Source organism: Erpetoichthys calabaricus, chromosome 5 (assembly GCF_900747795.2).
Source record: "Erpetoichthys calabaricus chromosome 5, fErpCal1.3, whole genome shotgun sequence".
In the NCBI taxonomy this organism is placed as follows: Eukaryota; Metazoa; Chordata; class Cladistia; order Polypteriformes; family Polypteridae; genus Erpetoichthys; species Erpetoichthys calabaricus.
Window position 1 is genome coordinate 88512750 of NC_041398.2, and position 27826 is coordinate 88540575.

The following is a 27826-nucleotide window of genomic DNA, read 5'->3' on the forward strand; positions in this document are numbered from 1 at the left end:
ATCATCCAGGTGGATGCTACACATTGGAGATGGGTGAAGTGGTTCCCCACTTTCTGTGTAAAGTAGGTTGGAAAAGCACTATACATATGTATTCATTATTTTATTGTTATTACCCTCATCAGCCTTTAAGGACCTGCTGCAGAGAAGCACCACGACATGATGCTGCCACCACCATGCTTCACAGTAGGAATGTTGTGTTTTTGTTATCATGAGTGTTTGGCTTACATCAAACATGGCATTTAGTCTGGCAGTAAAAAAGATCAATTTTGGTTTTATCAGACCACAGGACTTCCAAATGACTCTATACATAGAATATCCCCTAGTGTATTCAAACCTAACATGTGCCTTCTGCCAAACTGTAGTCTATATGCATGTTTTTTAACAGTGGCTTTCTTTTTGCCACTCTTCTATAAAGCTGCAACTGGTGAAGCACCCAGGCAGCAGCTATTTTATGCACCGTTTCTCCAACCTAAATCATTGTAGCTTGTAACTCCTTCAGAGTTATCAGAGGTCTCTTGGTGGCCTCCCTCATTAGTATTCTTCTTACATTTTCACTCAGCTTTGTGTGTGGCCTGCTCTAGGCAGATTTACTGCTCTGCAGTTCTCTTTTCATTTTTAACCTCTGATTAATGATTCATTTAACAAGACTCCAAGAGATGTTCAGTGACTTAGATATTTTCTTGTCCCAATCCCCTGTTTTGTGTTTTTCAAGCACCTTTTCACAGTTGCTTGGAGTGTCCTTTTGTTTGTGTAGGCCACCATACTGACTTATCACAAGTTGGACCTTCTAGATTAGAACATTAGAACATCAGACCAATCCAGATGAGAACAGGCCATTCAGCCCAACAAAGCTTGCTCATCCTATCCACTTAATTATTCTAAAAAAACATCAGTTCTACTTTTAAAAGTCCCTAAAATCATGCTGTCTACCTCACTACTTAGTAGCTTGTTCCACGTGTTACGTGGTTCTCTGTATAACAGAAAACTTCCTAATGTTTGGGCGAAATTTACCCTTAACAAGTTTCCAACTGCGTCCCCATGTTCTTGATGAACTTATTTTAAAATAACAGTCCCGATCCACTGTACTAATTGCCTTCATAATTTTAAACACTTCAGTCATTTCTCCACTTAATCTTCTTTTGCTTAAATTAAAAAAGGCTCAACTCTTTTAATCCTTCCTGATAATTCATCCCCTGTAGCTCTAGAATCAGCCTGGTCACGTTTTCTGGACTTTTTCTAGTGCTACTTTGTCTTTCTTGTAGCCTGCAGACTAAAATTGCACATAGTACTCGAGTTTAGGCCTCACCAGTGCATTATAAAGCTTGAGCATAACCTCCTTGGACTTGTACTCCACACATTGCGCTGCATAACCTAACATTCTTTTAGGCTTTCTTAACGGCTTCTGAACAATCTCTGGAAGTTCATAGTGCCAAGTTCACTACAACTTCTAAATCCTTCACATCAGGAGTACTTTTGATTTTTAGACCTCCCCTAGTCTATTCAAACCTAACATTTTAACTTCCTACATGTAATACTTTACATTTACTGACATTAAATTTCATCTGCCACAAGTCTTCCCAAGCCTGTATGCTGTCCAAGTCCTTCTGTAATGATTCAACAGATTCTAGATGATCTGCCAATCCACCTATTTTGGTATCATCTGGAAACTTAAACTTCCTGTTACTTATATTCCTATCCAAATCCAGTGGCAGTTTGTAATGTGGGGCTTTAGGATGTCGCCCCTCTCCAAGTCAAGTTCAAGTTGGACTGTGTGGACACTGGCCCGGACACAGACAGACGGACACTGATGGTTCACCCAACACACGTTTATTCACAAAGTCCATATTTACAAAGTGCACACACAACCCCAAACCTCCCCCAAAGTCCAGGCCTCAGCAATGGCCTTTCCTCTCTTCAGGCCGCCTCCACTCCTCTCCTCCCGAGCTCCGTCTCTCTTCTTCCCGACTCAAGCCATCAAATGGAGGGAGGCGGCCCCTTTTATACACACCCAGACGTGCTCCAGGTACCTCCTGATTATCTTCTACCAGCACTCCTGAGTGTGGCGGAAGTACCGGCTGCGCACCCAGAAGCACTGTGTTCTGAGACAGTGTCCCTGGTCTTCTTCCCCCCAGCACTTCCGGGTGTGGCAGAAGTGTTGAGAGCCAGGGCTCCTCAGGCATTGGGGCGCCCCCTGGCGGTGATCACGGGCCCCTATAGGGTTGAACTGCTAAGCTCTGTTCCCGTGGTCCCCAAAGTCACCTGGGCAGCGATTTTGTGGCAACTAGCATTCTTGAGGTCTTCAAGGTTTTGAGGTCACTGTGTGTAAACCTTTTACTTGAAATAGCCCCACAAGAAGAAATCACACCAAATGAGATCAGGAGAACGTGAAGGCCACCCGATATCACAGGGCAGGGAGATCAGCTTCCCAGGGAAATCATCTCCTGCAAAACGCATGGATCTCCATGCCGTATGAGCTGTTGCTCCATCCTGTTGAAAACAGGCCTCCACCACATCCATTTCTTCAAGTTGGTGCTGCAAAAAGTTCTGTAGCATTTCAATATAAAATTCTGAAGTGACCATTATCATTGCTCCCCCCACCTCAAAAAAGTAAGGGCCTACAATACCAAATTCTGCAATGGCGCACCAAACTGTAACACGCTCACTGTGCAGGGGTCTCTAATGAAGTTCACAAGGGTTGGTTTCCACCCAATAGCAAAAGATCTGCTTATTTACCCTACTATTCAAATGGAAATGTGCCTCATCACTGCATGTGACGATGGCATCTCGATGAATGGTTTGCATAATGTTCATGCAAAACTCTCTATGGCTCTTGCACTCTCTGTCAGTGAGTTCCTGTACTTCCATCATTTTGTATGGATGGAAATTAAGGTCCTCGTGCAAAATCCTCCTTAAAGACATGTTGGAAATGCGTAAGACAGAAGCATGTTTGCGCGCTGAATGTCCTGGAGACTGCAAAATCGATGCCCTTACAGCTTGGATGTTTTCAAGCGTTCGTACAGTCTGAGGACTGCCTGGAGATTTTCTGTTCAATATTGCAGCCGTCTGTCTAAATTTAACCACCCACTGAAGAATTGTTTTCCAATTTTGGATGTCACCATTAGGAGGAATGCTAAAGTGCATTCGGAAGGCACATTGTGTAGTGATGGTGAATTCATTGTTTTTGAAGAATGCTTCGACAGCAAAAGCACGGTGCGCACCGGACCAAGGCATGTTGCCGAGTGAAAACTACAAGGGATCACCTATCAAAGGACCTCCACCCCAACCCTCTCGGCAACCTCTACCTCGCGCAATGACCTTGAGAAATGTGGTACTTCATTTTGCCTCACCCGGTACAAGACAGGTTGAGGAGGCGAGTTATGTTTTAAGATGTGTGGTGCCCGAACACATACTGACTCTTTCATAAAACTCCTGTTCTTGCCATGTTTTGCTCAATCCTATCCTTAATAATTCCTTCCATTAATTTTCCTGTAAGGCATATTAAGCTTTCTGGCCTATAGTTGCTTGGATCTGCCCAGTCACCCTTTTTACATATGGGATAATATTTGCCATTTTCCAGTCCTTCCAAATTTCTCCAGTGTGCAGTGATTTCCTAAAAATACTGTATGTGTCAAGGGTTTATATACAGTATGTACTTGCTAGCCTCATTAAGAAATCGAGGGCAAATATTATCTGGTCCTAGTGATTTGTTTCATTTCAGTCTATTTAATCTGAGCAATACTTCTCCCTCTGCAATTTCTAAATCCCTCAGTACCTCCTTAGTAGTTCCTTTTACTATTGGGAGGTTATTCACTTCCTCATATGTGAAGACCTCAGAAAAATTCAAGTTTAGAGCATCTGCTATTTCACTGTCTATATTTTTTTAATTCCCCTTTACTATTCCTGATGCATTTGACTGTTCTTTTACTACTAAAATACTGAACAAATCTCTTTGGGTCATCTTTCGCCTTATCTGCTATATTCCTCTCTAACTGCCTTTTAGCCTCCCTAATATCCTTCTTAATGATTACCCTCATGCTCTCATACTCCCTTCGATTCACATTGGAGTTATTAGTCATACACACTTTATACAGCTGTGTTTTTCTCTGCAGCATTTTTAACTCATTATTAACCCACTTCAGAGTTTTTTTAAGTTTCCTACCAATGCCAAATTTAGGTATGTACCATCCTGCATTACATGTAGAACCTTTTTAAACCTGTTCCACTGCTCCTCGACTGTCTTACACATCTAAAAACTCTGCTGTTGTCTCCGCTATTTGCAAGGTTATCTCAGTTAATATTTGGGTAGTTAAAGTCTCCCATAACTATAATATCCATCCATCTATTACTCAACCCGCTATATCCTAAACAGGGTCACGGGGGTCTGCTGGAGCCAATCCCAACCAACACAAGGCACAAGGCAGGAACAAGCCCCATGCAGGGTGCCAGCCCACGGCAGGGCACAAACACACACACCCAGCACACACTAGGGACAATTTAGGATTACCAATGCACCTAACCTGCATATCTTTGGACGGTGGGAGGAAACTGGAGCACCCGGAGGAAACCCACGCAGACACGGGGAGAACATGCAAACTACACGCAGGGAGGACCCGGGAAGCAAACCCAGGTCTCCGTACTGTGAGGCAGCAGTGCTACCACTGTGCCACCGTGCCGCCCATGACTATAATATCCCCCTGTAAACTTGCCTTTTAATACTACTAAAAAGATGTGCATTGAAATTACTGTCTGCATTGGGCAGTCTTTAACATACTCCTAAAATAAGACCTCTTTCCCTGATGTTTTCCAGGCAAAGCCACATGTCCTCACTAAGATGGGGCTCATTGTCCTGCTGAAGAGGACTTACATTTAAATTCTGTGTGACATAAACAGCAACCCCCCTCCTTTTCTTTTCTGTTTTCTTCTTCTTTCGGCTGCTCCTGTTAGGGTTTGCCACAGCGGATCATCTTCTTCCATATCTTTCTGTCCTCTGCATCTTGTTCTGTTACACCCATCATCTGCATGTCCTCTCTCACCACATCCATAAACCTTCTCTTAGGCTTTCCTCTTTTTTCTTGCCTGGCAGCTCAGTTCTTAACATCCTTCTCCCAATATACTCAGCATCTTTTCTCTGCACATGTCCAAACCATCGCAATCTTGCCTCTCTGACTTTGTCTCCCATCCGTCCAACTTCAGCCAACCCTCTAATGTACTAATTTCTAATCCTGTCCATCCTCATCACTAATCCTGTCCATCCCAATGCAAATCTTAGCATCTTTAACTCTGCTATCTCCTGCTCTGTCTCCTGCTTTCTGGTCAGTGCCATCGTCTCCAACCCATATAACACAGCTGGTCTCACTACCAGCTATCACCCGTCTATCACAAATCACTGCCAACACTCTTCTCCACCCATTCCACCCTGCCTGCACTCTCTTCTTTTCTGTCTATCCTTCCTAAATAATGTGTATCCCTCCATGTTATACTCAAATCCATCTTTGTTATTTAGCCAGGTTTCAGTTACTGCTATAATATTATAATAATCTGCTACATACAACTCCAACTTTTTTACTTTACTTACTTTTTTATAATTCTAGCATTAAGGCAAGCTATTTTTAACGTGTTGCTCATTTTACTTTTGCATTTAAATAAAAGACTGATAAGGTAACATAAGGTGCTTTTATACCACAATTAAATAAAACCCCTTGACTACAGACAGGTGAGCTCCACTTAACTAACTATGTGATGTCTAAAGTCAGTTGGCTACACCAGTAATGATTTAAATGTGTCACTTTAAAGGGGATGAATACTTATGGATCAATTGTTTTGTGCTTTATATTTGTAATTAAAGTAGATCACTTTGCATAGATTTGTTTTTCACTTAGACATTAAGAGTCTCTTTCTGTTGACCAGTTTAAAAAAAAACACTACATTAAATTAATTGTGATTTAACGTTGTATAACAGTAACATTTAAACACATTTCCAAGGGGGTGAATAAGCTCGATAGGCACTGTACTAGTAGTCAGAAAGAAGTATTTGGTGACAAATGCAATTTCCATTTGAGTTTTGCATGCCATCATCTGTGAGTTCATCAATGACAAATAAACTTCTTAAGGATTAACTATTTTATAACCTAATGGCATGCTTAATATTTTTTCTGTGTAACTGCCGTGTCTTTTACCAGATTTACCACAGGAGCAAGTGACTTTGATTATTTCATTACCTAGTTATACTAGAAGATAATGCAATGTATTACTTTGAAATGTCAATTACTTATTATAGACATAGAGAAGCCACATATTTAAACACTATATTTTAAACCTCAATAATTAATACTGTATATGTGGAAAAGATTCTGTTTATTTTTTCACCTGTTTAGGCTGGCAAGGTGAGCAGTGCTTCTGCATCATGGATCCTGCATTCTGGATCTGAATCCTGTGCCTGGCTGTTATCTGTACAGTGGTGACTAAAAATATTGGCACTGCTGCAGTTTTTTCCATATTATGCATTGTGGTTAAATAGGAGTAAGGACTAAGTCCAAAAGAATTGTTGGGACACCAGCTGGGTGGTCTTGTTTATTTCAACAAAGAAACTGAAAACAAAACTAATTCACGGGGGTATTGAACCACAGAAATAAAATCCTTGGGTTGTAAATGCTGCACCATTGTGTTGGTCTGTCCTGGAGGAGCTCCATCTTCTGCTTTAACTCAAACCAAACTGTGAAGCCTCCATCTGGGGATGCCTGGCGTTATAGGATTTGGCCCCGAAGGGGCAGAGTCACTTGCCCTCACTGGGCATCTTCTTGGAGTTGTGTAGACAGAAGCAGGTGATAATGTTAGTGACAGCTCCCCCTATTGTTCTGGAGTGGTATTACATACCACTTATGATGCCCGGAAGGTGATCCTCCAACACGTGTGCGTGACAGTATCAGTTCTTCCACAAAATATATGTCACACATGCACATCTATGGATTGCCCTCAGGGCCCCTATAAGGTGCGTGATACCAGCCCGGGTTGAGAGGGGGCACTGTCGCTAATTATGTCCTCTCCTGTTCCTCCTACAGCACCAGGAAGTTGCCCAGCGAGGGCACCTGACCCCACCCCTTCTGGTCTCCCACCTGTAAGTCACAGGATCGACAGAAGGAGGCATCACTCCATGAACAGAGCATGACACATGACGAAGCTCCTGTGTGATTGACCTGCTGCTGTCAAGCAACAAAAGATCTAAAGCCCGATTTTGGCTAATTCTTATTTATGTTTACTTTACTGCCCCTCTGGGAACCTGTCATTCATTTTGTGGAACAATTGGTGCAATATCTGAAGAAACTGCAGCAGTGCCAATGTTTTTGGCCACAACTGTATTACACTTGCATGTTTTTCATGTGTCTGTGTGAGCTTTCCTCCTTCATCCCCAGCTTTGAAGGTTAGGTTAATCAGTGTTTCAAAGTTGTGAGAGTACCCTGTGATGGTCTGGTGCCACATCCACAGCTGTTTCCTGCCTTGCACCCATTGCTGCTTGGATAAGCTATGCCTCCCTATACATTTGAATTGGACAAAGTGGGTTTGAGAATGTGCTATGCTAGAAGGTCCTTTCTGGGCAAAATATGTGTTTAATTTTTCCTTACATTTGTAAATTAATTTAATAAGAATAATTTAATGGGTAACTATATTTTCCTGCTCTTTTTTCCTTGCTGAATTATGCATCTATTTTTTTTATTGAAGCAGATTTTTAGTTAATGAATTAAATGCTTTTAAATAGTCCAATATAAAATAAAAAAAGAAAAATGGAAGATTCAGCTAATATTTAAATCTGTATGTAAAATGCTATAATATTCAGTAAATAATTAACAAAAAGACCATTTTGATATAATATTGAATAAATGTTTGACTGGCGTGCTGTTATTAATAAATATGTTTTAGAACATTTATACAGCATGACTAAAATACATGAATATTTCAAATTTGCTGCGGTGGGCTGGCACCCTGCCCGGGATTGGTTCCCTGCCTTGTGCCCTGTGTTGGCTGGGATTGGCTCCAGCAGACCCCTGTGACCCTGTGTTCGGATTCAGCGGGTTGGCAAATGGATGGATGGATGGATTTCAAATTTGTTGCATTTAGATGCAGTTTTTCATTAACTTGCTGTGTCCTAGCATTTGCCTGTTTTATGGGTGGCCGCGTGGTTAATTCTACCACCCCACATTGTTTGAGTCGTCAGCCCAGTCATTGTCTGTGTGAAGTCTGCACATTCTCCCTTTGCCTATTTAAGCTTTTCTCTGGATGCTCCAGGTTTCCTCCAGAATACAAAAGGTGAGCAAGTTAGATTAATTGGCAAGTGGCTTGGTGTGGGTTGTATATGAATCTACATCCACACTACTACATTTTTATTTAAAAATGGCATCTATAAATGAAAACAATCTCTGTCCATACTAGTGTTTACAATCTCTGTCCAAACTAAATGACATATGAGATGTTCTCCTACGCTGGCATGTACACATCTGTGGAAAAATCCTTTAAGGGGTGTTAACAGCGCTGACTATGAGATTTACAGTATTTCTAAGTTGTAGTGGCTAGTAAATTATTTGCCTTTAGCATTTGTATGCAGCATTCAAACTGTACAAAAAACAATTTAGATGCATATAGGTAATCAACACAACAAGCACCATAGAAAGCAACTCTTCCATGACTGCTATGTTGGAATATGGTTTTCATTTGTGAAGGGTCAGGGAGTTAGACATTGTAATGAGCCGGATCCAGTCAGGAAAGGGCAATGTAGAACACAAATAAATGCGATTAGAGTCTGCATTTTCAGAAATCTGCATTTTCATGCTTATCTGGATATAAGCGGAGAGATGACTCTGAGGCTAGGAATCTGGACTGGTATAGTAAATGGAAGGTTGCCAGTTTAAATGCTGTCACTGCCAGAAGGATCCTACTCTGTTGGGCCCTTGAACAAGGCCCTTAACCTTGAATAAACAAAATTGCTCCAGGGGCACTGAAAAATGGCTAACCCTGCACTTTGACTTCCAAAGGTCACGCGAAAAGACAGTTTCCCCTCTGGAATTATTAACGTGCATCAAATACCAAAAAAACTTTGCCAATGCACATTACAACACCAAGGCTTCATTTTCAGAAGTATACAACTCTGGAGGGCATTTTGAAAATTTCCATTTTTGGTGGTTGAAAACACTGGAGTAGTGGGGACAAAGGGCAAAAACAGAGACTAGTGTCTGCATTTTTTAAATGAAAATGTAGTAGTGTGGATGGGGCACTGCGTGTGAACTATAATTGGCTAGTGCCATATTTATGGGTGTGGTCAGTGGTAAATTCCCACTGGATTATGAGATGAGTTATATACTGTGCATATATTTTACAATTAGAACATACACTACATGAAAATTACTTCACGTGGACAATAAAAACTGCATGTACACAGTTTATGGCTATATGCAATTTTCTGGTTTATACAATATTCCTTTAACGTTAATAATTCATATATTTAAAATAGTGCTTAATGTATACTACAAATTGATATTTTAATTTATACATTTTTGGCAAGTTAACAATAAAAAATAAGGTGTCAGTTTGTCTGCCAGTGTTAATACAGTATGTATGGATGTGAGAATATGTATGGCTCTTTTTCTTGTGCATTTATTACAAATTAATTTCTCATCTATAACTGATACTTACCTTATATCTTTTGCTACCTGTAAATGTTCTTCAATCACCAAACATGTTACAGACTATAAATGTAAAAAAAAATATTAAAACGATGGAGAAATAAATGCAGTATTTTGGAAGAATCATTGCCAAATCCTACTCACCCTTTCACAAACTTAAATTAAACAATGAAAAATCCAGACAGACACAATTTATTAAGTTAAATGTCAGGCAAATTATTAGTGTGACTAATCAATTAATCAATCTTTTTTTTTTTATATAGTGCATTTAACCATCATAGGGTGCTTTGCTAAGCAATTTCCATTATAGTACATGATTCAATGGGACACTTTAGTCATGCAAGGGGAATTATATTGATTTTCCATTGAAACACTTGCAAATTAAGTATTTTGCTTTTTTTTCAGCTAATATAGAATGTACATTTTGGCAAGCCCACAAAGGTCATGTTTCAACATCTAAAAGGGTGCTGTAAAGAAAGTGATTGGTCTCTCACCATGTGTATTTGTTTGACCTTATTTAGAAACACAGACACACAATAACCATCATTTCTGCGGAAAGGTAATATTTCCTTGGAGAGCTTGTGGAGCATAAAATGTCAGGTCTCAAATGGTCAACTTTTTTGGGCAGGCTGAAAAAAAATTGTTGTGTCTAGCCAAGAAATAGTCTTCCTTTGAAAGAAGAACACTTCATACTGTAGGAATTATTTAAATAATAAAAAGAATTAAGTGAAAGGAAAACGTGATTAAACTGTTTCCGTCAAAGTTGCACCATATAACTGTTTTCAGCACTACTCTCACATAGAGACCAACCCAGCCATTCCCATGGCTTATTCCTGTGCTTTTGTCCAAGTAAATCAGTGCCCTTCTGCAGTGTATGTCAAAGACTATGCTAGGCCGTGTAAATTAACTCTGAACTCTCCCTCTTCAAGTAGGTAAGGAAATGTTAGGGAGCTTGAACTGTCACCTTGTTCAACATCAAGGGGTCTTTTGCCCATAGTTACAGTCTGAGACTCTCTGCCACACTATAGTTTGGATGGATATTTTACTTAAAATTACAAGAGTGCATTACCAACTAATATGTTTGAAAAAATAAGCCTTTAATAGATATTAACTATACAAATGTGACTTACTAGAGCAGTTTTGGATTTCTATTATTCAATAAAATATTTTGTGAATATTGTTGTTTGTGCAAATGTTTGAACGATTTTACTCAGTGTCAGGTTTCTGTCAGTAAATTCAACTCAATTTATTTTCACACAGCAATCTTTAAAGAGTTCAGCATAGACAGTCAGTATAACACATAACACAAATTAACAACAAACATGGAACATATTGATTATGCTGAAGGGCAGAAGGCAACAGAGGTGAAGAAAACAGAAATGCCAGACTGAGATTGATAAAAAAATTCTAATAGTCTAGTAGTCTGATGTTTTGCAAGACTAAGCCTATCTGTCCAAATACATATCTGATATTCCATTCTAACTGACTGGCTGAATGACAGTTTATTAATTGGTCTCATTATATGTATCTTTTTATTTATTTTTTCAGTGTTTAGGTAGTACTTGTTTGGCTCTAACACGGTTGTAGGGTTGCAGATAGTGATCATTTCCTTAGTACCCTTTTGTTATGCACATTTTCACATGCTTAAAGTGTGAAGGTGTCAGCAAGGTTAGCGAAGGGTGGTGTTCAGATTAATTGATACCATACATACTCATGAATATGCTGAGAATTTTAGGATCCCGAATGGATATAAAAAATGTGGTTTGGCTTATCTGCGGACCAGGGCTCAGATTATTTTTAAACATTATTCATTTTGAGTATGCGAAAAGGCCATGAAGTCCATATACTAAAAGTGATAACGATGAATGGTACACATTAGTCGAAAGATATCTAATCCATAATTCTCACTGTAAATTATTTTCCAATTATATAGATAATACAGAAGGGTTGTCATTCATTATGCAGTCAGCTTTTCCTAATAACCAAATTGATCCAACAGTCACCAAACCATATAAAACACCTAATCAGAAGCTGGACAGTATTCATAAAGAATGGCTCGTCACAGCACAAACATCATAGTAGAGCACAAGCTCTGTCTAAATTATATTGTGAAAAATCTCAGATAGGATTTGGGAGACATCTGCAAAGATATCTCCATGACAGTCCGGTGAAATACAGCATGAAAGAAATCAATGTGCACTTTCCAAATGTTTATTTTAATTGGACACACCAACTCTGCATTTTTTTTACTGACGTTCAGGGTTTGAAGTGGGCTGATATACACTGGTACAGTGTACTGGTTTGATTTCATTTTTTGCCATAGCATACTGCCAGTAAATAATTGTGAACTGCCATCTTCCACTCTGACCTTGAAGGGAACCCCTAACTCTCAAGCTGATCTAATGTTTATATATCATAGTGATAGAAACTCTGATGGGGAACCCCCCACCAACTCAATTAGGAAGTCATGTAGAACTTACAATGCATTGGGAGGAGGACCAAGAAGCTGACAAAAACAGAGACCCAGTATTTATTTCCTTTTCAGGCACTGCTGAAGATAAATTTTTAAATGTCTGTTGATCCATATTTTTCTTTTTCTTATATTACCCAAAATAAATGTTTCCATGCATTGCTTGTCTTTTTCTGTGGCTTTCAGTTAAATATATATTCAGTATTATACTATATTTCAGTCCAAATATAGATATAAATAATGATTTCCATATTTGTTTAAATAGCATATAAGTGCTTTTTCATCTCCATAATTGTCTGTATGATGTGTGGGGAATTAATTTTGTAATTTCATTTTCTATTTCCTTAATTTACAGGAATTTACGAAAATGTTAAAAAATGTTAAATGAATGTTCACACAAAAATGTACAAACATTGCAAAAATAATAAGACTCAAATTGTAAATGATGCTCACTAGACACATACATTTTAAAATATTTCCACTAGTGTTGGGGTTTCTCTTATTTAACTCTTATACATTACTAATACCTCTGCAGTCTCGGCTTTATCTAACTTTACGTTGCACGGAATAAACTTTTAAGGCAACAATCCAATTTTGATTTTGTCTTCTCTAAATTTGATATGTGAGGTGGCTTAGCCAAGTTATGGCACAGCAGTTTTGTTTAGCTTTAGGATGAAGCGTTCGGTTATGGACCCCAAAAGCTCCAAGAAGACCTGAATCCTAAAAATAGGCCTACACTTGAATTTCCTAGACTCATAGAATGTGGCATGAATGCAGTGGTCTGTTAGTGCTGAACAAAAAAAGATAGGGATTGAGTTAGAGAAGGAGCTCAGCTGACAACACCAGTGTACTGCTGTCAAGGACAGGTAGAGTTCTAGTAGTGCCTGAACCAGGGATAAGGCAAGAATCGAGCAGAAACAAGGTCAGAGCCAAAACAATGCACAGCCAAATGTCAACAGCTGAATGATCTCTCCAGACGCTATTTATAAAAATGCAGAATGATGCAAGGAATGTGACTTCCAATGGGAAATGTTCATAGTAACCATGTAGCAACTTATGTCACAAAATAGAAAAACAATGTGGCAACTTTCTATTGAAGAAATAACTAAAATCCACGAGATGGCATAAATTCAAAAACATGTAAGGAGCCTTAATTTCACAAATACAAATGTATTGTTTTTAGGTAAAAAAAAACAGTGAATCAGGACAAGGAAGTATTTCACCTGCAGTGTTTAGAGGCTGTACCTTCACACAGGAGAACAGGAGCTTACCTATTGCTCATACTAAAGAGGCTGTCTCTGAGGATCTTTGATTTCTAAATATTACAGGTTTGCAGCTGGCAAGAAGCAGTTACCACAGTGCGAATGTCTGGATTGGGATGGATCGTGGTGTTTGACATTTACTTCTTGACAAATCAATGAATCTTCCCGAAATTTGTAGAATGCAGTGCTCCCTGTCACTGTGTAATGGGTTGCTTTCAATGAGGCAGCCACAATTTTATTCATTTTTAATTCTTATTTTAATTTTTTTAATCATTCTCCATTAGTTTTGTCCATTTTGTGGTCGAGAATAAGGCACATTAATGGGCAACATGGTGCACACCTTTGCGGTGCACGGGGTCCACACAATTGGATACAATTGCCCAATTAAAAACCTTTTGAAATGTCTACCACAAACACAAAACAACAATAAAAAATGTTAACAAGAAACATACTGTAATTTAGCATATTCACAGTAACAACAATGTAGAGTGTAATAGAAATTAGATGAAAATTAACAAATGCAGTAGGTAAAGGTGAAATTTACATAGACCAATCCATTCGTAGTCCAGTCTTATATTACTTACTTAAAGATTTCATTCAGCAAAATGGAAGATGTAAATTTTATGTATTTATGAATACTTTGACCCTCACGGGTTGCTGTTATGTACTCCTCAATGTGTTGCATGCATAATGTAGTGTAAGGGGAAATTCTGGGAAGATGACAATAAGAGAATAAACACTATACATTGTTTATTACTTCTCCACTCGTTGTGTGTTGCTCACCATGAATATCAGCACATAGTGAAATTTAACAACTTCAGACAAGGTGACACGTCCTTGCATGCTATTATGGTGTTTTTTTTTTAACAAAAAAAAAGTGTGGTTGAATGCTGGCTGTATGCTGCTGAGTAGTTCGAGAGACTAGTGACAGTGCTTGTCATGAGGAAACCACTACAGTAAGCATGGTGTGGAAAGGACCCGAGAGGAAAGGACTGCTGATGAAAATAAAAACAAAAATGGAATAAAAGAAAGACAGTGAAAGAGAAATATATATATATATATATATATATATATAAATATATATATTGTGGAGAACCAGCCCGGACAGAAACATGCAGACACCGTAAGTCCAAAAACACCCACGTTTATTTACAATAAAAACTGTCCCGCACACCACACAGTGCCCCTACACCAATCACCCTTCTCAAGTCCTGGCCTCTCAATGGTTCGTCTTTCCTCCACTCCTCTCCTCCAAGGATCATCCTCTTCCACTGGACTCCGGTTGACGACTGGAGGGAGGCAGCCCCTTTTATTCCCACCCAAATGTGCTCTAGGTGCCTCCTGATGAGCTTCCTGCGGCACTTCCTGGTGTGACGGAAGTGCCGTATGAGTACCCAGAAGCACTCCGGGTGTCCCTGGTATTTCTTCCACCAGCACCTCCAGGTGTGGCGAAAGTGCTAATGTTCAGGGCTCCTTACTCGTCTGGGCACCCCTGGCGGTGGCCACGAGTCCCTATAGGGTTGAGCTTCCATGCTCAATTCCCATGGCCCCCATACTAACCACGGTGGCTGCCCTCTCGTGGTCCAAGGGAGGCATAGTCCCTTTCTCGGTCCTTCTAGGCCCCAGCCGCCTGCCACTATATATATATATATATATATATATATATATATATATATATACATGTTATTAGTTAACATTTCTGCAACATGATAGCGATTGATAATGGCAACAATGACTGGAAATGTTGGGCTTTATGATGAAACAGCAGAACAATGGAGTTCATATACAGAAAGATTTGAATATTTTGCACTGGAAAATCAAACATTAGAAAATATTAATTTTTCCAGTTTTTTGAGTGTGTTGGGTGCAAAAACCTTTAATTTATTGTAGAGATTAGTGCAGCCTGGTAAAAAATCTTATGAAGATATAGTTAAATTCTTAAAAAAACAATATTCACCTAAGAATTTAATTATTGCATTAGAGATTTATATTTTACAAAAGAATCAAGAGGAAGGCGAGCCTATCTCACAATTTGTGGCTGTAAAGTTATCTGAGCACTGTGATTTTGGGCAATCAGTGAATGACACCTTACATGATAGATTAGTATATGGTCTGCATAGTGAGGCAGATAAGAAGCATTTGCTCCCACACCCACTACATGACAAAACAGCTCGGGGTCCTGGTTGGCAATGCCCCAGTCAGACACTCAGTCTAGTCTCACCCTCTGCAAATGACCATCTATCTGCTGCAGCCAAGTGTTACATGGTCCTCAACAGTGAGGATTCTCCGAGCCAGATCAGCCTTCGGGGAATTGTGCCACATGTTCATAGTGCCATAACTGATGCTCCCTCACAATGCAATTAATGTGCCTCATTTGAGACCCCATGAGCAACCACTCATTTGACATATAGTTGAAGCAGCAGTACCCAAGGATTCCCTGAAGACACCCAGTACCAAAGAAGTCCAGTCTTTATCTCAGGTCACTAGATAGAGTCCATGTCTCTCAACCATATAGCAAAACAGGAACCGCCAGGACTCTAAAGACTTGGACCTTCGTCCTTTTGCAGAGATATCAGGAGCGCCACACACCCCTTTCCAGCGACCACATGACCCCACATTCTCTCCCAATCCGTCTACTGACTTCATAGAAAGAGTCCCCAGATACATGAATGTCACTGCTGAGGTAAGTAAACCTCTTGATGTGGTTGACACTTTCTCCGCAGACAGACACACTGCTGATGGCTGTGCCCAAATGGTCATTAAAAGCAGTTAAAGAAGCCCAAAAATGAAGTGCATCTACCCAAGTTCATAAGTTGTCTATTGACTTTAAAAACAAGACATCTGCTGGCAATCCGTGTTATTGTTGTGGCAAAATAGGACATCCAACAAAAGAATGCTGATGAGAGGTTTTAGATTGCAGAAGTTGTGGAAAATGGGACATATTGAGCACGCTTACAAAGACAAAAAGACTGTCAACTAAATACACTGTAGCACAGAAAAATGACTCTCCGAGAAATAAAAAGAAACATGTAAGCAAGATGGAGCATACTGAGGATGTGCTGAGTGGCTCTCAGTCTGATGTTTAAGGAACCTTGCATGTTCTATTAGTTTTAGGCAATATAGATTGCTTTTGGGTGACTCCATGGTTATATGGGGCAGCAGTGAAGATGCAGGTGGACACCTGTGCTGCTGAATAATGAGCAATTGCAGCATCACACCCCACAAGTGGGCAGGTTCATCTTTGAAAACATATGCTGACGAGGTTGTTCCAGTGAAGGGAATAGTAAATGTTACAATGATGATAAATGAAGACAAAGAAACTACCACTATACATTGTTAAAAGCAGTCATTTACCATTACTGGTCTTCTCATGGCAGAAGAACTTAAATTTAAATGGCTGTGATGGTCTGGGTCAGCTCCAGCTTCCACAATGTCCTTGAACATGGAATTGTCAGTAACATGACCGGGATGAGCCAGGCAAATGAGGACACAAACAAGCAAAAAGTAAATACAAAGTGGATTTGTGCTTTTATTCACAAACAATAAATAGTGTTCCAATCAAAAGTGAAGATCGTTTTAATAAATAATGTCAATAATAATAATACTCAATGATAAAATCCAGTGCTCTTTAGTTGATTGTAAAACTCACAATAATCCAAACAGCTGCAGTGCTGTCAGACTTGCCCTTCTACTATTCACCTCTCAGTAATCATCTTCTCTTTTGTTTTCATCTTTTTTCTTATCCCCCCTCTACTCAGGGTCTCCACTTATATTTATGTGGGTGCAGCATTCTAATTACCTGCAAGCCTCAGAGTGTCAGTATAGAACACCTGACTAATTAAACATTCAGCTCGCCGTACACACTGCACACCCCGTGGCCGTCCAGCTCTGCATCTGCACAGATACTCACAGAATCTGAGCTCACAGTTTTTTAAAACTTTTGCTGCCATGGACCTCTCCCATCGAAATGGCCTGAAGTGTACTTGATTGGCGGGGAAATAGAACTGCAAGAGATTTTGAAAAAACATGCAGAAATCTTCTTTAGAGAAGCAGGTATTAGGAAAGGAATTACAGTTAAGTTGTACATTAAACCCAACACCAAAGCCAAATGTCTGAAACCAAGAGCTGTGCCATATGACCTTAAACCAAAGGTTGAGAATGAACCACCCTCTAGACTAGTCAAGAGGGGGTTACTGAAACCATTGCATGTGAGTAAATGGGCAACTTCAATGGTTCCTATCCTAAAAAAGAATGGATCTTTAAGGCTTTGTGACAACCTTTGCGCCAAACAATATCCTTTTCCCCTCAGTAAGACCTTTTCTCAGGATTACCAGGAGAAAAGGACATTTAGCAAAATTGACTTATGTCAAGCATATTTACTGATGCATGTGGATCCAGAGTCACAGAAACCATGGTGACTCCCAAGTGAATGTTTGGATACTGAATGCTCCCTTTTAGCATCACCTCAGCTGGTGCTGTTTCAGAGAGCAATTGATCTGATTTTGAATGGGCTGACGGGGGTACAATGCTACTTAGATGACTTGCTTATAACTGGAAGAATGAACATGAGCTCCTTCAAAATTTGGATGCTACATTACAAAGGATCAAGGCATTTGGATTAAGGATCTAGGAAAGTAAGTGTGAGCTCTTTAACCTTCTGTTGAATATTTGGGTCATGTGATTGATTTGTCAGAACTTCAAAAGTCACCCTCAAAGGTGAATGCAATCATAGTGGTTCCATCATCACAGAAAGCGAATCAATTAAGATCATTCTTAGGACTACTAACATATTATGCAAAGGTCACTCCTAACTTAGCTAGCATGTTGAAAACACTTCAGGTACTTTTAATTAAATGCATTGTCAGTTGACAGATTGCTGTTAAGAGGCTTTCAAAAAGGCTAAAACAGATTTTGAACAATCATAAGCTCTCACATACAAACTGCCTGTTTGAGTGGCCTACAATGCATCGCCCTATTTTGTAGGTGCCTTCATTTTGCACATCATGCAACCTGGAGAAGAGCACCCAAGCACTTTTGCATCAAAGACATTATGCATTGCAAACAGCTACTATGTCCAGAGAGAGCAGGGATCACTTGCAGTTATTTTTGGAGCTAAGAAGTTCTAAAAAATCCTCTTTGGTAGACAATTCACTCTCCTGACAGATCATTGTCCCTTGACATCCATTTTTGGACAACATGTGGGTGTTGCTTACCTGTTTGCTAGTCAAATGTACCATTGGGATTTGTTACTATCTGCACATTAGTATGGTATAAAGTACAGAAGGCATGAGCACCATTCAAATGCTGATGGACTATCTAGACTTCACTTACCTTTCACAACCCTGTGAGCCACACCATAGAGAAAGTTTTTATTTCAAGGAAATACCTGCTGCTCCCATAACTGCAGCAAAAGTAAGAAAGTTCACACATACTAATCCTGTTTTATCTGATGTTCTGGATATCTTGACTGATGCATGGAAAGGAGACTCTCAAGTCCAAGGAGGATGTTTATTGTGGGGCTATAGAGTAATCATTCCTCATCAGTACTACATAAGCTGCATACTGGACAATGTGGCATAGTGTGCCTGAAGGAAATTGCATGCAGTTATTTCTTGGGGCCAGCCCTTGATATAACCATCAAAGAGAAGATCATGGCAGGTCCCCATTGTCATGAAGTGAGAAATGTTCTTCAGCTTGCTGTTTCCATCCATGGAAGTGACCCAAAGAGCCATGACATACAATTCATGTCTATTTTGCAAAGCCTATGGAAGTTCATATGTTCTTAGTGGTAATGAATGCCTACAGTGAATGCCCTGAGGTTTTATCATGGAAAGAACTTAATCTACAAGATGCATTGAATAGCTATGTTCTATTTTCAGCTGTTTTTGGACTTCTTTAGTTGCTTGTGAATGACAATGGCCCTCAGATTTTATCAGAACAGTTCAAGGAATTAATGGAAGGCAATGGTATTTGGCGCATCAAGTCAGCACTATACCACCCCACTACCAGTGACCTTGCTAAGTGATATCTTCAAACAATGAAACAAGTCCTTAAGTCTTCATTGGGAGGAGGGTCTCATGAGTAGTGCCTCAACACTTTCTTACTGAGCTACTGCAACACACCTCATGCCATAACCAAATTATCACCAGCCACTGCACTGATGAAACGACAGCTTCACACCTGGCTTGACCTATTTAGACCCCAAAACACCAAATAAAATGTGCTAAATGAACATAAAGCACAAGCAGCAAAACGTACCAATGCAAGGTATAGAATTTTCACAGGTGGGGAGAGAGTTCTTTCCAGAAATTACATTTCTAGACCTAAGTGGATATATGCGACAGTTGTTGCACAAACTGGCACAATGTCTTACACGATAGAAACCAATAACTACAACATATGGAGAAGATATGTTGATCAGCAGCTTCCCATTTCTGAGGCTAGTGGAGATCAACATCAGATGACTAATTAAGATCTAGTAATGGAGATTGAGCAAGATACTGAGAGAACAGCTGTAGACCCACCCCAAAGATCAAATAAGATGGTCAGTGTTCCCTCATCATCACCTTCTAAGATGTCCTCTGGTGACATGGCACTACCCGACACACCGAAGGGAGAGAAATCAACTTTGTTACTATCGGCAGTTCGCCAGTATCATCTCAGAAGCAGACAGACTCTCGACAGATTATTACTTTATTGACTAATCCTCGGCACAGGGACAGAATAATCTGCAGAGTTATGTCAGGGCATAGAGTTAGTCTACCCTCTTTCCCTAAGTTCCCTAGATCAAATATTTTGTTTGCTGAATTTGATTATTATTTCATTTAGTTGCTGGTCCTTTGTACATAAAGGTGTAGAAGCTTAAGGTTGGAGGGATGTATTTGGTATTCACATATACTTTGACCCTCATGGGTTGTTGTTTTGCCCTCCCTAATGTATTGAATGCTTAATGTAACATACGTAAGAAGAAGTTCTATGTAGATGGCAATAAGAAAATAAACAGCTGCACATTGCTCATTACTTCTCCACTCTTTGTGTGTTACTTACTGCAAATACTAGCACATAATGAAATATAATAGTACAATTATTTTAAGCTTTCTTTCCCTGTAGATGTAAACCTCGTTTTAAAATTTAAATCTCATGACTTGTGTATCTCCATAGTAGCCTCTCACAATATTTGCGTTTTGGAGCTATACAGATATAGCTCTTCATTTTATTGTACTGGTCATATAAAATGCTTTAGAAAGCCATTTTAGGGCTGATTGATTGATTGCAAATTAATCAACAATCTTTCTTCATATTCCCAGATATGCTTTGGATTTCAAGGCCTGCTGTCTCTGCCCTCACCTTGGAAAAAAACAGCTGCTTTTTCACTTTTTGTCTCAACTAAGTGGGAGCACAGTGCAACAGGGATAGAAAAATGATCTAGGTTGAACAAAGAAACTGAAACATCAACAAGCGTAAAGGATTTTCTGTAATTACGTTTGCTTTTGTCCTGGAGAAACTGGTGATCTTATCAGCTACAAATATTTCCAGGTGTCTTTATAAAAGAAAAGAAATTAAATGGCTATATATTGTTTGGGATTGTTTTATATGATTCTCGCCCACATTTAAATACAGAAAGAAAATGTTCTCATGTTCAGAAGCTCTCATTTTTTTATACCATTCTATGTTTGCACTAATATCAGAAGAATTACTGTACTGGAAATGAGGGCTAACAATAGCTGCTCTTAGTATCTTGATCAATTCTGCCTCCTTCTAAAACTTAAACTGCTTACATTACACAAAGTGCAACCTTTTATCACCAGTTTGACCACATCATATGTCAATGGAATAATAAAATTAAGCATATGTGAATGTAAAAATAGAATATTAGTAAAATTTAAGGAACAATGAAACCCTTATAATATTCTTGAAGCTTTGGTTGATCACTGTAAGGTCATAGATCTGAGACCAAGAGGAGATCAGCTTACTAGAAATAGGAATAGGCTAGTTATGGCATAAATAGTACATGGTGTCACAGGTTATCCCACTGCATAGATTTAGAAGAAGCTTTCAGTGCACATTTCCATATAGAGAGAAGAAGAGATTCTACAACATATTAAAAAGCAACCAGAGCAGGAAAAGGCCATTCTTAGCATTTGGCTAGAGTGTTTGGATGTTCCCAGGTGGTGAATTTCATGATGACATGGATCAGATAAATATCCAATAAATATCTTTAGTAACTAGCTGGACTAAACTGGTGATAGAGGAGGCTATACCATAACATTCCCCAGGGCCTATCCTGGCAGCACTGAATTGAGACAAAGAAACAGCTATGGAGAGGGTGCCAGGTCACTGCAGGTACCCAGAGAGGCTGCAGTCCTGCAGTAGTTACTCAGTATTTATTGTATGAAACATCAGGTGCAAGGTAGGGACTAAAGCTAAATAGACTGATAGATGTCACTGGCTAAGAATTGCTGAAGGCCCCACCTCTTTCTTTTCCACATCCTCACAAGAAAGCTTGGCTGCAAAGCCAGGGTCTTTGATTCATTAAACAGCAGCTTATCCAATTGCACTAAAAGAAAATTCCTTGCCCAAATGAGTAAGCGGGCCACTGACATCTCTTTCATCCTCTCTAACCCACCCTCTACCTTCCACTCCACTAGCTTTTCCCTTAAGTGGGCTCTCAGATGAGCCCCCAAATATCACAGGAGAGAAATTGCTTAAGGACATGCCCCTTGTGCTGAAAGACTGGCAGTAAACCTGGGGCCAACAAATCATTAAGCAATAGCTCATCTAGTTTTGCTAAATGGTAACTCTGTTAGGTGAGGCAAGGACAAAATAATGGCAGGTTAGAAGATAAAATGTAAGTTGAGAAACAAGTGTACTCAAAACCAGAAAATTATTCTCAACTTAACTTTATTGTCATTCATCCACATACATAGTGTATGGTTGAATGAAAGTTTGTTCCTTACAGTCCCAGATGCATAAACAGATCAACATACATTTAACATACACCATAACATTACCAAAACCAGGGCAACAATACTAAGTAACAAAACAGAAATATGCAAGACTATAAAGCTCAAACAATGCTCAATGTCCATAGTAATTGTTATAGGGATATGGTGCTGGGTGATATGTGAAAGTTCAGATGTCTGACAGCCTGGAGAAAGAAACTGTTATGGAACCTAACAATATTGGTCGTAATACTACTTTCACAATGGAGGAGACTCTATGCAGATATTGTGTCTGAAAGATGTCCTGGATCAAGGAAATAGAGACCCGTATGATCCTCTCAGCTGTCCTCACTACGTTCTTCAGGATCTTGCTGTTCCCAAACCAGACTGTGATGCAGTTTGTCAGGATGCTTTTGATAGTTCCTTTGTAAAAGGTGGTAAGAATGGATTGTGGCAAGCCGATTTGCTTCTTGACAGCAGAGTTGGTACTGACTGTCCAGGAGAGGTCATCAGAACTATGAACACTAAGAAACTAATTGCTACTTACTCTCTCCACTGTACAGCCACTGATTAGTAGTGGGAAATAGTCAGATGATGTTCTCCTAAAATCAGCAAAAACCTCTTTTGTCTTATCGACATTTAGAGACAGATTATTTTCACTGCACCATCTCACCAGATGTTCAACCTTCTCTCTGTAGGATGTGTCATCATCATTTCTATAAATCAAAAATAAAGCCTATCAGTTGTCAAAACCCAAAACATGATAAAAATTTTGTTGCCTAGAATCTGTAACCTGAACCACTTGAAAATATACAGTAATTAGTACTGTGGATGATAGCCCGGACACAGACAGGTGGACACCGAAGGTTCAAACACCACACACAGTTTATTATACATTATTTACATAAAATGTAGCACGCACAACCCAGTGTCTCAGCACCAATCACCCTTAGTCCAGGCCTCTTTCCTCTATGCCTCTCTTCCTGACCGCCTCCACTCCTCTTCACCGAGCTCTATCCTCTTCCACCCGACTCCAGCCATCGAATGGAGGGAGGCGGCCCCTTTTATATCCACCCGGACGTGCTGCAGGTGCCTCCCGATGAACTTCTGCTGGCACTCCCTGGTGTGGCAGAAGTGCTGGCTGTGCACCCGGAAGCACTCCTGGTGTCCCTGGTCTTCGTCCCTCCAGCATTTCCGGGTGTGGTGGAAGTGCTGATAACCAGGGCTCTCCAGGCATTCGGGCGCCCCCTGGTGGTGACCATGGGCCCCTAAAGGGTTGAGCTTCCATGCTCCTTTCCCGTGGTCCCCATAGCCACCAGGGCGGTCGCCCCCTCATGGTCCGGAGGAGGCGTAATCCCCACTCTGGTCCTTCCGGGCATCCCGGCTGGGTACCGTCCCCAGCTCCACAGTAATGAATCACCAGCTTATAAACCATCACCCTGATTAAGTCACTTGATGCGACTTCCAGTTTTGTGCCTATGACGCACCAAATGTCAAGTCAAGTCAAGTTGGGGAGCATGTACTGGTACAGTGCGTTGCCACACCCATACACAATGAAACAACTCAGGATCCTGGTTGGCAACACCCCAGGCAAACACACCGTTGAGTCCCACCCTTCAGAAATGACCCTCTATCTGCCGCAGCCAGGTGTTACATGGATGACCCCTTGGCCTGGTCCAGCCACTCGGGTCCCCAACAATGAGGATCTTATGAGCCGAATCACCCTCTGGGAAACACGCCACATGGCCATAGTGCCATAACAGACACTCCCTCACAATGCAGGTAATGTGCCTCATTTGGGACTCCATGAGCAACCGCTCATTTGACACAAAGTCAAACCAACGGTACCCAAGGATTTTTCGGAGAGACACAGTACCAAAGGAGTTCAGTCTTCGTCTCAGGTCACTGGATAGCATCAATGTGTCGCAACCATATAGCAGGACAGGAAGCAATCTATGCAAAAGGACACCAAAATGGTATCGCTGTAAATTCAAAACAACTAATAATTAACTGTTATCTTGCCAAAATAGTGATTCTCAACCAAAATTATTCAATAGTTAAAATTGTGATGTTCAAATTTGTGGAAAATAGTCCTGAAAACCAATGGAAAAAATCTCTGAAACCAGGAAAAAAAAGATAAAATCATAACAAACTCCTCTTTTACAGTGGCATAGAAGGCTGCTCTGTAATCCAAAGGCCCTAAATCCATGTTCTGCTTCTGTTCTCTCAGGGAGGACACACAGCTTAGGGAGAGGATATTGGCCTGGACATATTCCTGAACAAACAACCATTGTAGGGCGTACATACGTACACCATATGTGGTAACCTCATTTACAAATCTTTTTCAGGTGGAAGGAAACCAGAGTACGCAGTCATAAGGGAGGCCATGTTACATTAGATGCCTTTTCCAGTGATTTTCAGTCATAGCCTTCACTTACATAATCTTAATGACTTGGAGTCAGTCAATAGCGTGCTTCCAATGAAGCTGGTTGTGTAATGTGACATGTACATCAACTCAGTACAGATAGTCCATGTCTCGTCCCCATGAAATCTAAACAGGTTTGATTTTGTCTTTAGTTGTAGGGCTGGGCTGTGTGTTCATGAAAGCTGACAACCAATGAATGCTAATATGGAAGTACAATGCATTGAATGTAGCAATGAAGAATGAGGAATAAGAAACGTGGGTATTTTGGACCTCACAGACAGAAGAGAAGCTTGTCTGTCTTATGTCTTGTGTTTTACATACCTTAAAAAAATAGAAAAAAGACAAAAAAAGGGCTGAGATTGTGGCTGAATTGTCCATACCTGTTAACCTTTCGGGCAGCATGCTATTGGCTGTCAGATACAGTAAATAGGTGAGCATGACTGTGCTAGACATTCGGCACACAGTTGCTAAATGTGACATGGGCAGCGATTTTCAGTCTTATAAACTGACATGATTTTTCAACAAAATCAGCAATGGCAATCGTTAAGTCTGACATACCAATGAATAGAAGTTGTGTAATGTGACATCAGCTTTAGTCTATACAAGCACTGACTAGGCCTAAATTTAAACTGTGGTCCATGAGTTTAAGAGACAGCCTGTAACATCTGTGACATGTATTTGAATTTGAAAATGTGGCTAAAAACCCATCACTATTATTTTTATTGTTGTTATTAATTGCTATCAATCTGATTGAAAGGTGTCCCTTCATGCATTGGTTCCTGTCTTGCCCTTAGTGTTTAGAGAAATAAGCGGTTTTGAAAATGTGTGGATGGATTAACTATTAAATATTACATTGCATAGAAAAATATAGAGAAAAAGGCTAATCATTGTAGCACATAGTGCATGTTCTCCTTCAGCTAAACAACATAATGTACATAATTCTTTTTGGAGCATTAATTTTCTATGTTTAGTTAAATAATATAATGAGAAATATACAGATGGAATCAGAATGGGTTAAAATAGGAAGGTTCTCTAAATTATATTTTATATAGAGAGCACAAATATTGTTTTGCTCATTTAAAAGTTATTGGGGTAAACAATACATTCTAACTCTATATATGCAGGCGCTCAAAACAGAGCTGCAAGAAGCAACAAAGGAGTGGATTAATATTGAGTAATCTGATAGAAGCATCCCAAAGGATCAGATTTACAGTAGAGTGTGTTTAATCTCTGTGATTACCCCTGAGTATGCAGTGCAGTAGTCAAAGTAAGGGAAAGGAAAAGCTGCAAATATTAGAATTCACACATGTGAAATACTTATTTTCGTTGATGATTTTCCTTCCCCCCTTGGTGTCTATGTGTCTCAACATGCTTTGGGCATTTTTCTTTTCCAAGACTTAGTAGAAAAAAAAAGCTATTTTATAAATAAATAGTTTTAAACACAACTGAAAATATATCAAAGATGTGCATTTTATCTTTTATGTACCTGGTATGTAATTTGGGAAGATGCGATTAGGCCAACTTGGCTGGCCTTTAAGAAGGGGTTGTGAAAGCTACCTGGAGGTCTGTTTGATTAAATTGATTAAAGCAATTGCATAGCATGTCATCCTGAGGGTTGTCTTTCAGATATGTTTTGGCCTGCACTTTCTATCTATTTACACAAAGCTACCAGCGTCACTTGCTTCTTTGCATTGGAGTGATAATAGAGAAAAATCCACCAAGGAATATTTTTCTTGGGCTTTTTATTTGGTATTTCCTTTCTGCAAATGAGAGTTTTAGTTGTAAGCAACTCTAGAGATCACAGAGAGCTTGAAATCCTCTCTCTCTCCCCTCACCCCTCCTTGTCAGAAATTGGCCATCCTGGTGTGCATTTATAACTGTCACTCCAGCTCACAATCAAATGTTATCACTAAAGTCTCAACTGTTTGTCACATGAGTCTTTGTGAATGCTGACTGGCTAACGGCAGCATTCTTCCTGGACCAATCAATAAATGTACCCACAGTGACTTTTCCAAATCTTTTACATGCGGGTTGGTCCATGTCAGGACTTTTCTACCAGGAAGGCTGACATTTTCTTCATGACAATCTGTCAGTGAGGCTGCTGTTGCTCTGCTTTCGACTGCTGCAGCTAAATCAGAGGAGTTCAAGAACAAAAAGGCTTTACAGGGAAGATTTGGATGATCTAGCCAGGCTAGTTTGTTGGTGCATCGTATTTATATATACATTTAAAAAATGGATGTGGCCTCGGTGAATAGGAGTGAAGACTTCAGGAAAGAGCAGTGGATAAAGGAGCTGATTGAAGAAAGTAGCTGGCAGGTCAGTCTTTTGGAAATTTAAGGAGACAGGAAGGCATATGCTTAAGGTTTAAATATGTGAAGCATTAAAGATAATAAAGGTAGTCATTTTATAATAATGAAAGTAGCTTGTATTATTTTTTTAGAAAGCATCTTTTATGCATATATGAGTATATAATGTACATATCTTTGTATATAATGCACTATCAAGTGTGTGTATGTGTATATTTATATTTGGTTACACTTTTGAATCAGGGCATTTACTCTATTAGTAAAGCAGTGTAATAAGACCTTAAGAAATGCTTTGCCTGAACTTAATAAGATTTACAAAGTCCAGTGACATAAGAATAGGGAGTACCTCTCCATCACTGCTACTATCTAAGAAGACCTTTACAATGCCTTTGTGATGCATGGCAATATATGACTGGAGCCCATATTGTAAGGTGTTACTTTGTATATGTATATATATATATATATATATATATACTGCGGTGGGCTGGTGCCCTGACCGGGGTTTGTTTCCTGCCTTGCGTCTCGTGTTGGCTGGTATTGGCTCCAGCAGACCCACGTGACCCTGTAGTTTGGATATAGTTTGGACTGGGTAATGGATGGATATATATATTCCTGAGTATTTTTAAAATGCATCTAGCATGCTGGTCTGAATACTGCTTTGGGGAAGGTTTAAAAGTCCAATATTTTTACCACAATAACTGAATTCTCCTCAGACTCTTGATATACATATTTTCATTTGCATGGTACTTG

General features: G+C 39.7%; 1 protein-coding gene across 3 annotated transcripts in view; it reads left to right on the forward strand.

Moving 5' to 3' along the window:
• The window catches only part of ppargc1a (peroxisome proliferator-activated receptor gamma, coactivator 1 alpha), a 1156878-nt gene that overhangs the window by 747000 nt on the left and 382052 nt on the right, over window positions 1–27826 (forward strand). The window contains exon 1 of one of the 3 annotated variants that reach the window (XM_051927769.1): window positions 26909–27086. The exons of 1 other annotated variant lie outside the window; for it this stretch is intronic. In XM_051927769.1, coding sequence (XP_051783729.1) covers window positions 27003–27086 — 84 coding nt within the window. In that variant the 5' untranslated portion in view covers window positions 26909–27002. Of the gene's footprint in view, window positions 1–26908; window positions 27087–27826 lie in introns of those variants that run through there. One more of the 3 variants, XM_051927771.1, reaches the window with a different exon arrangement.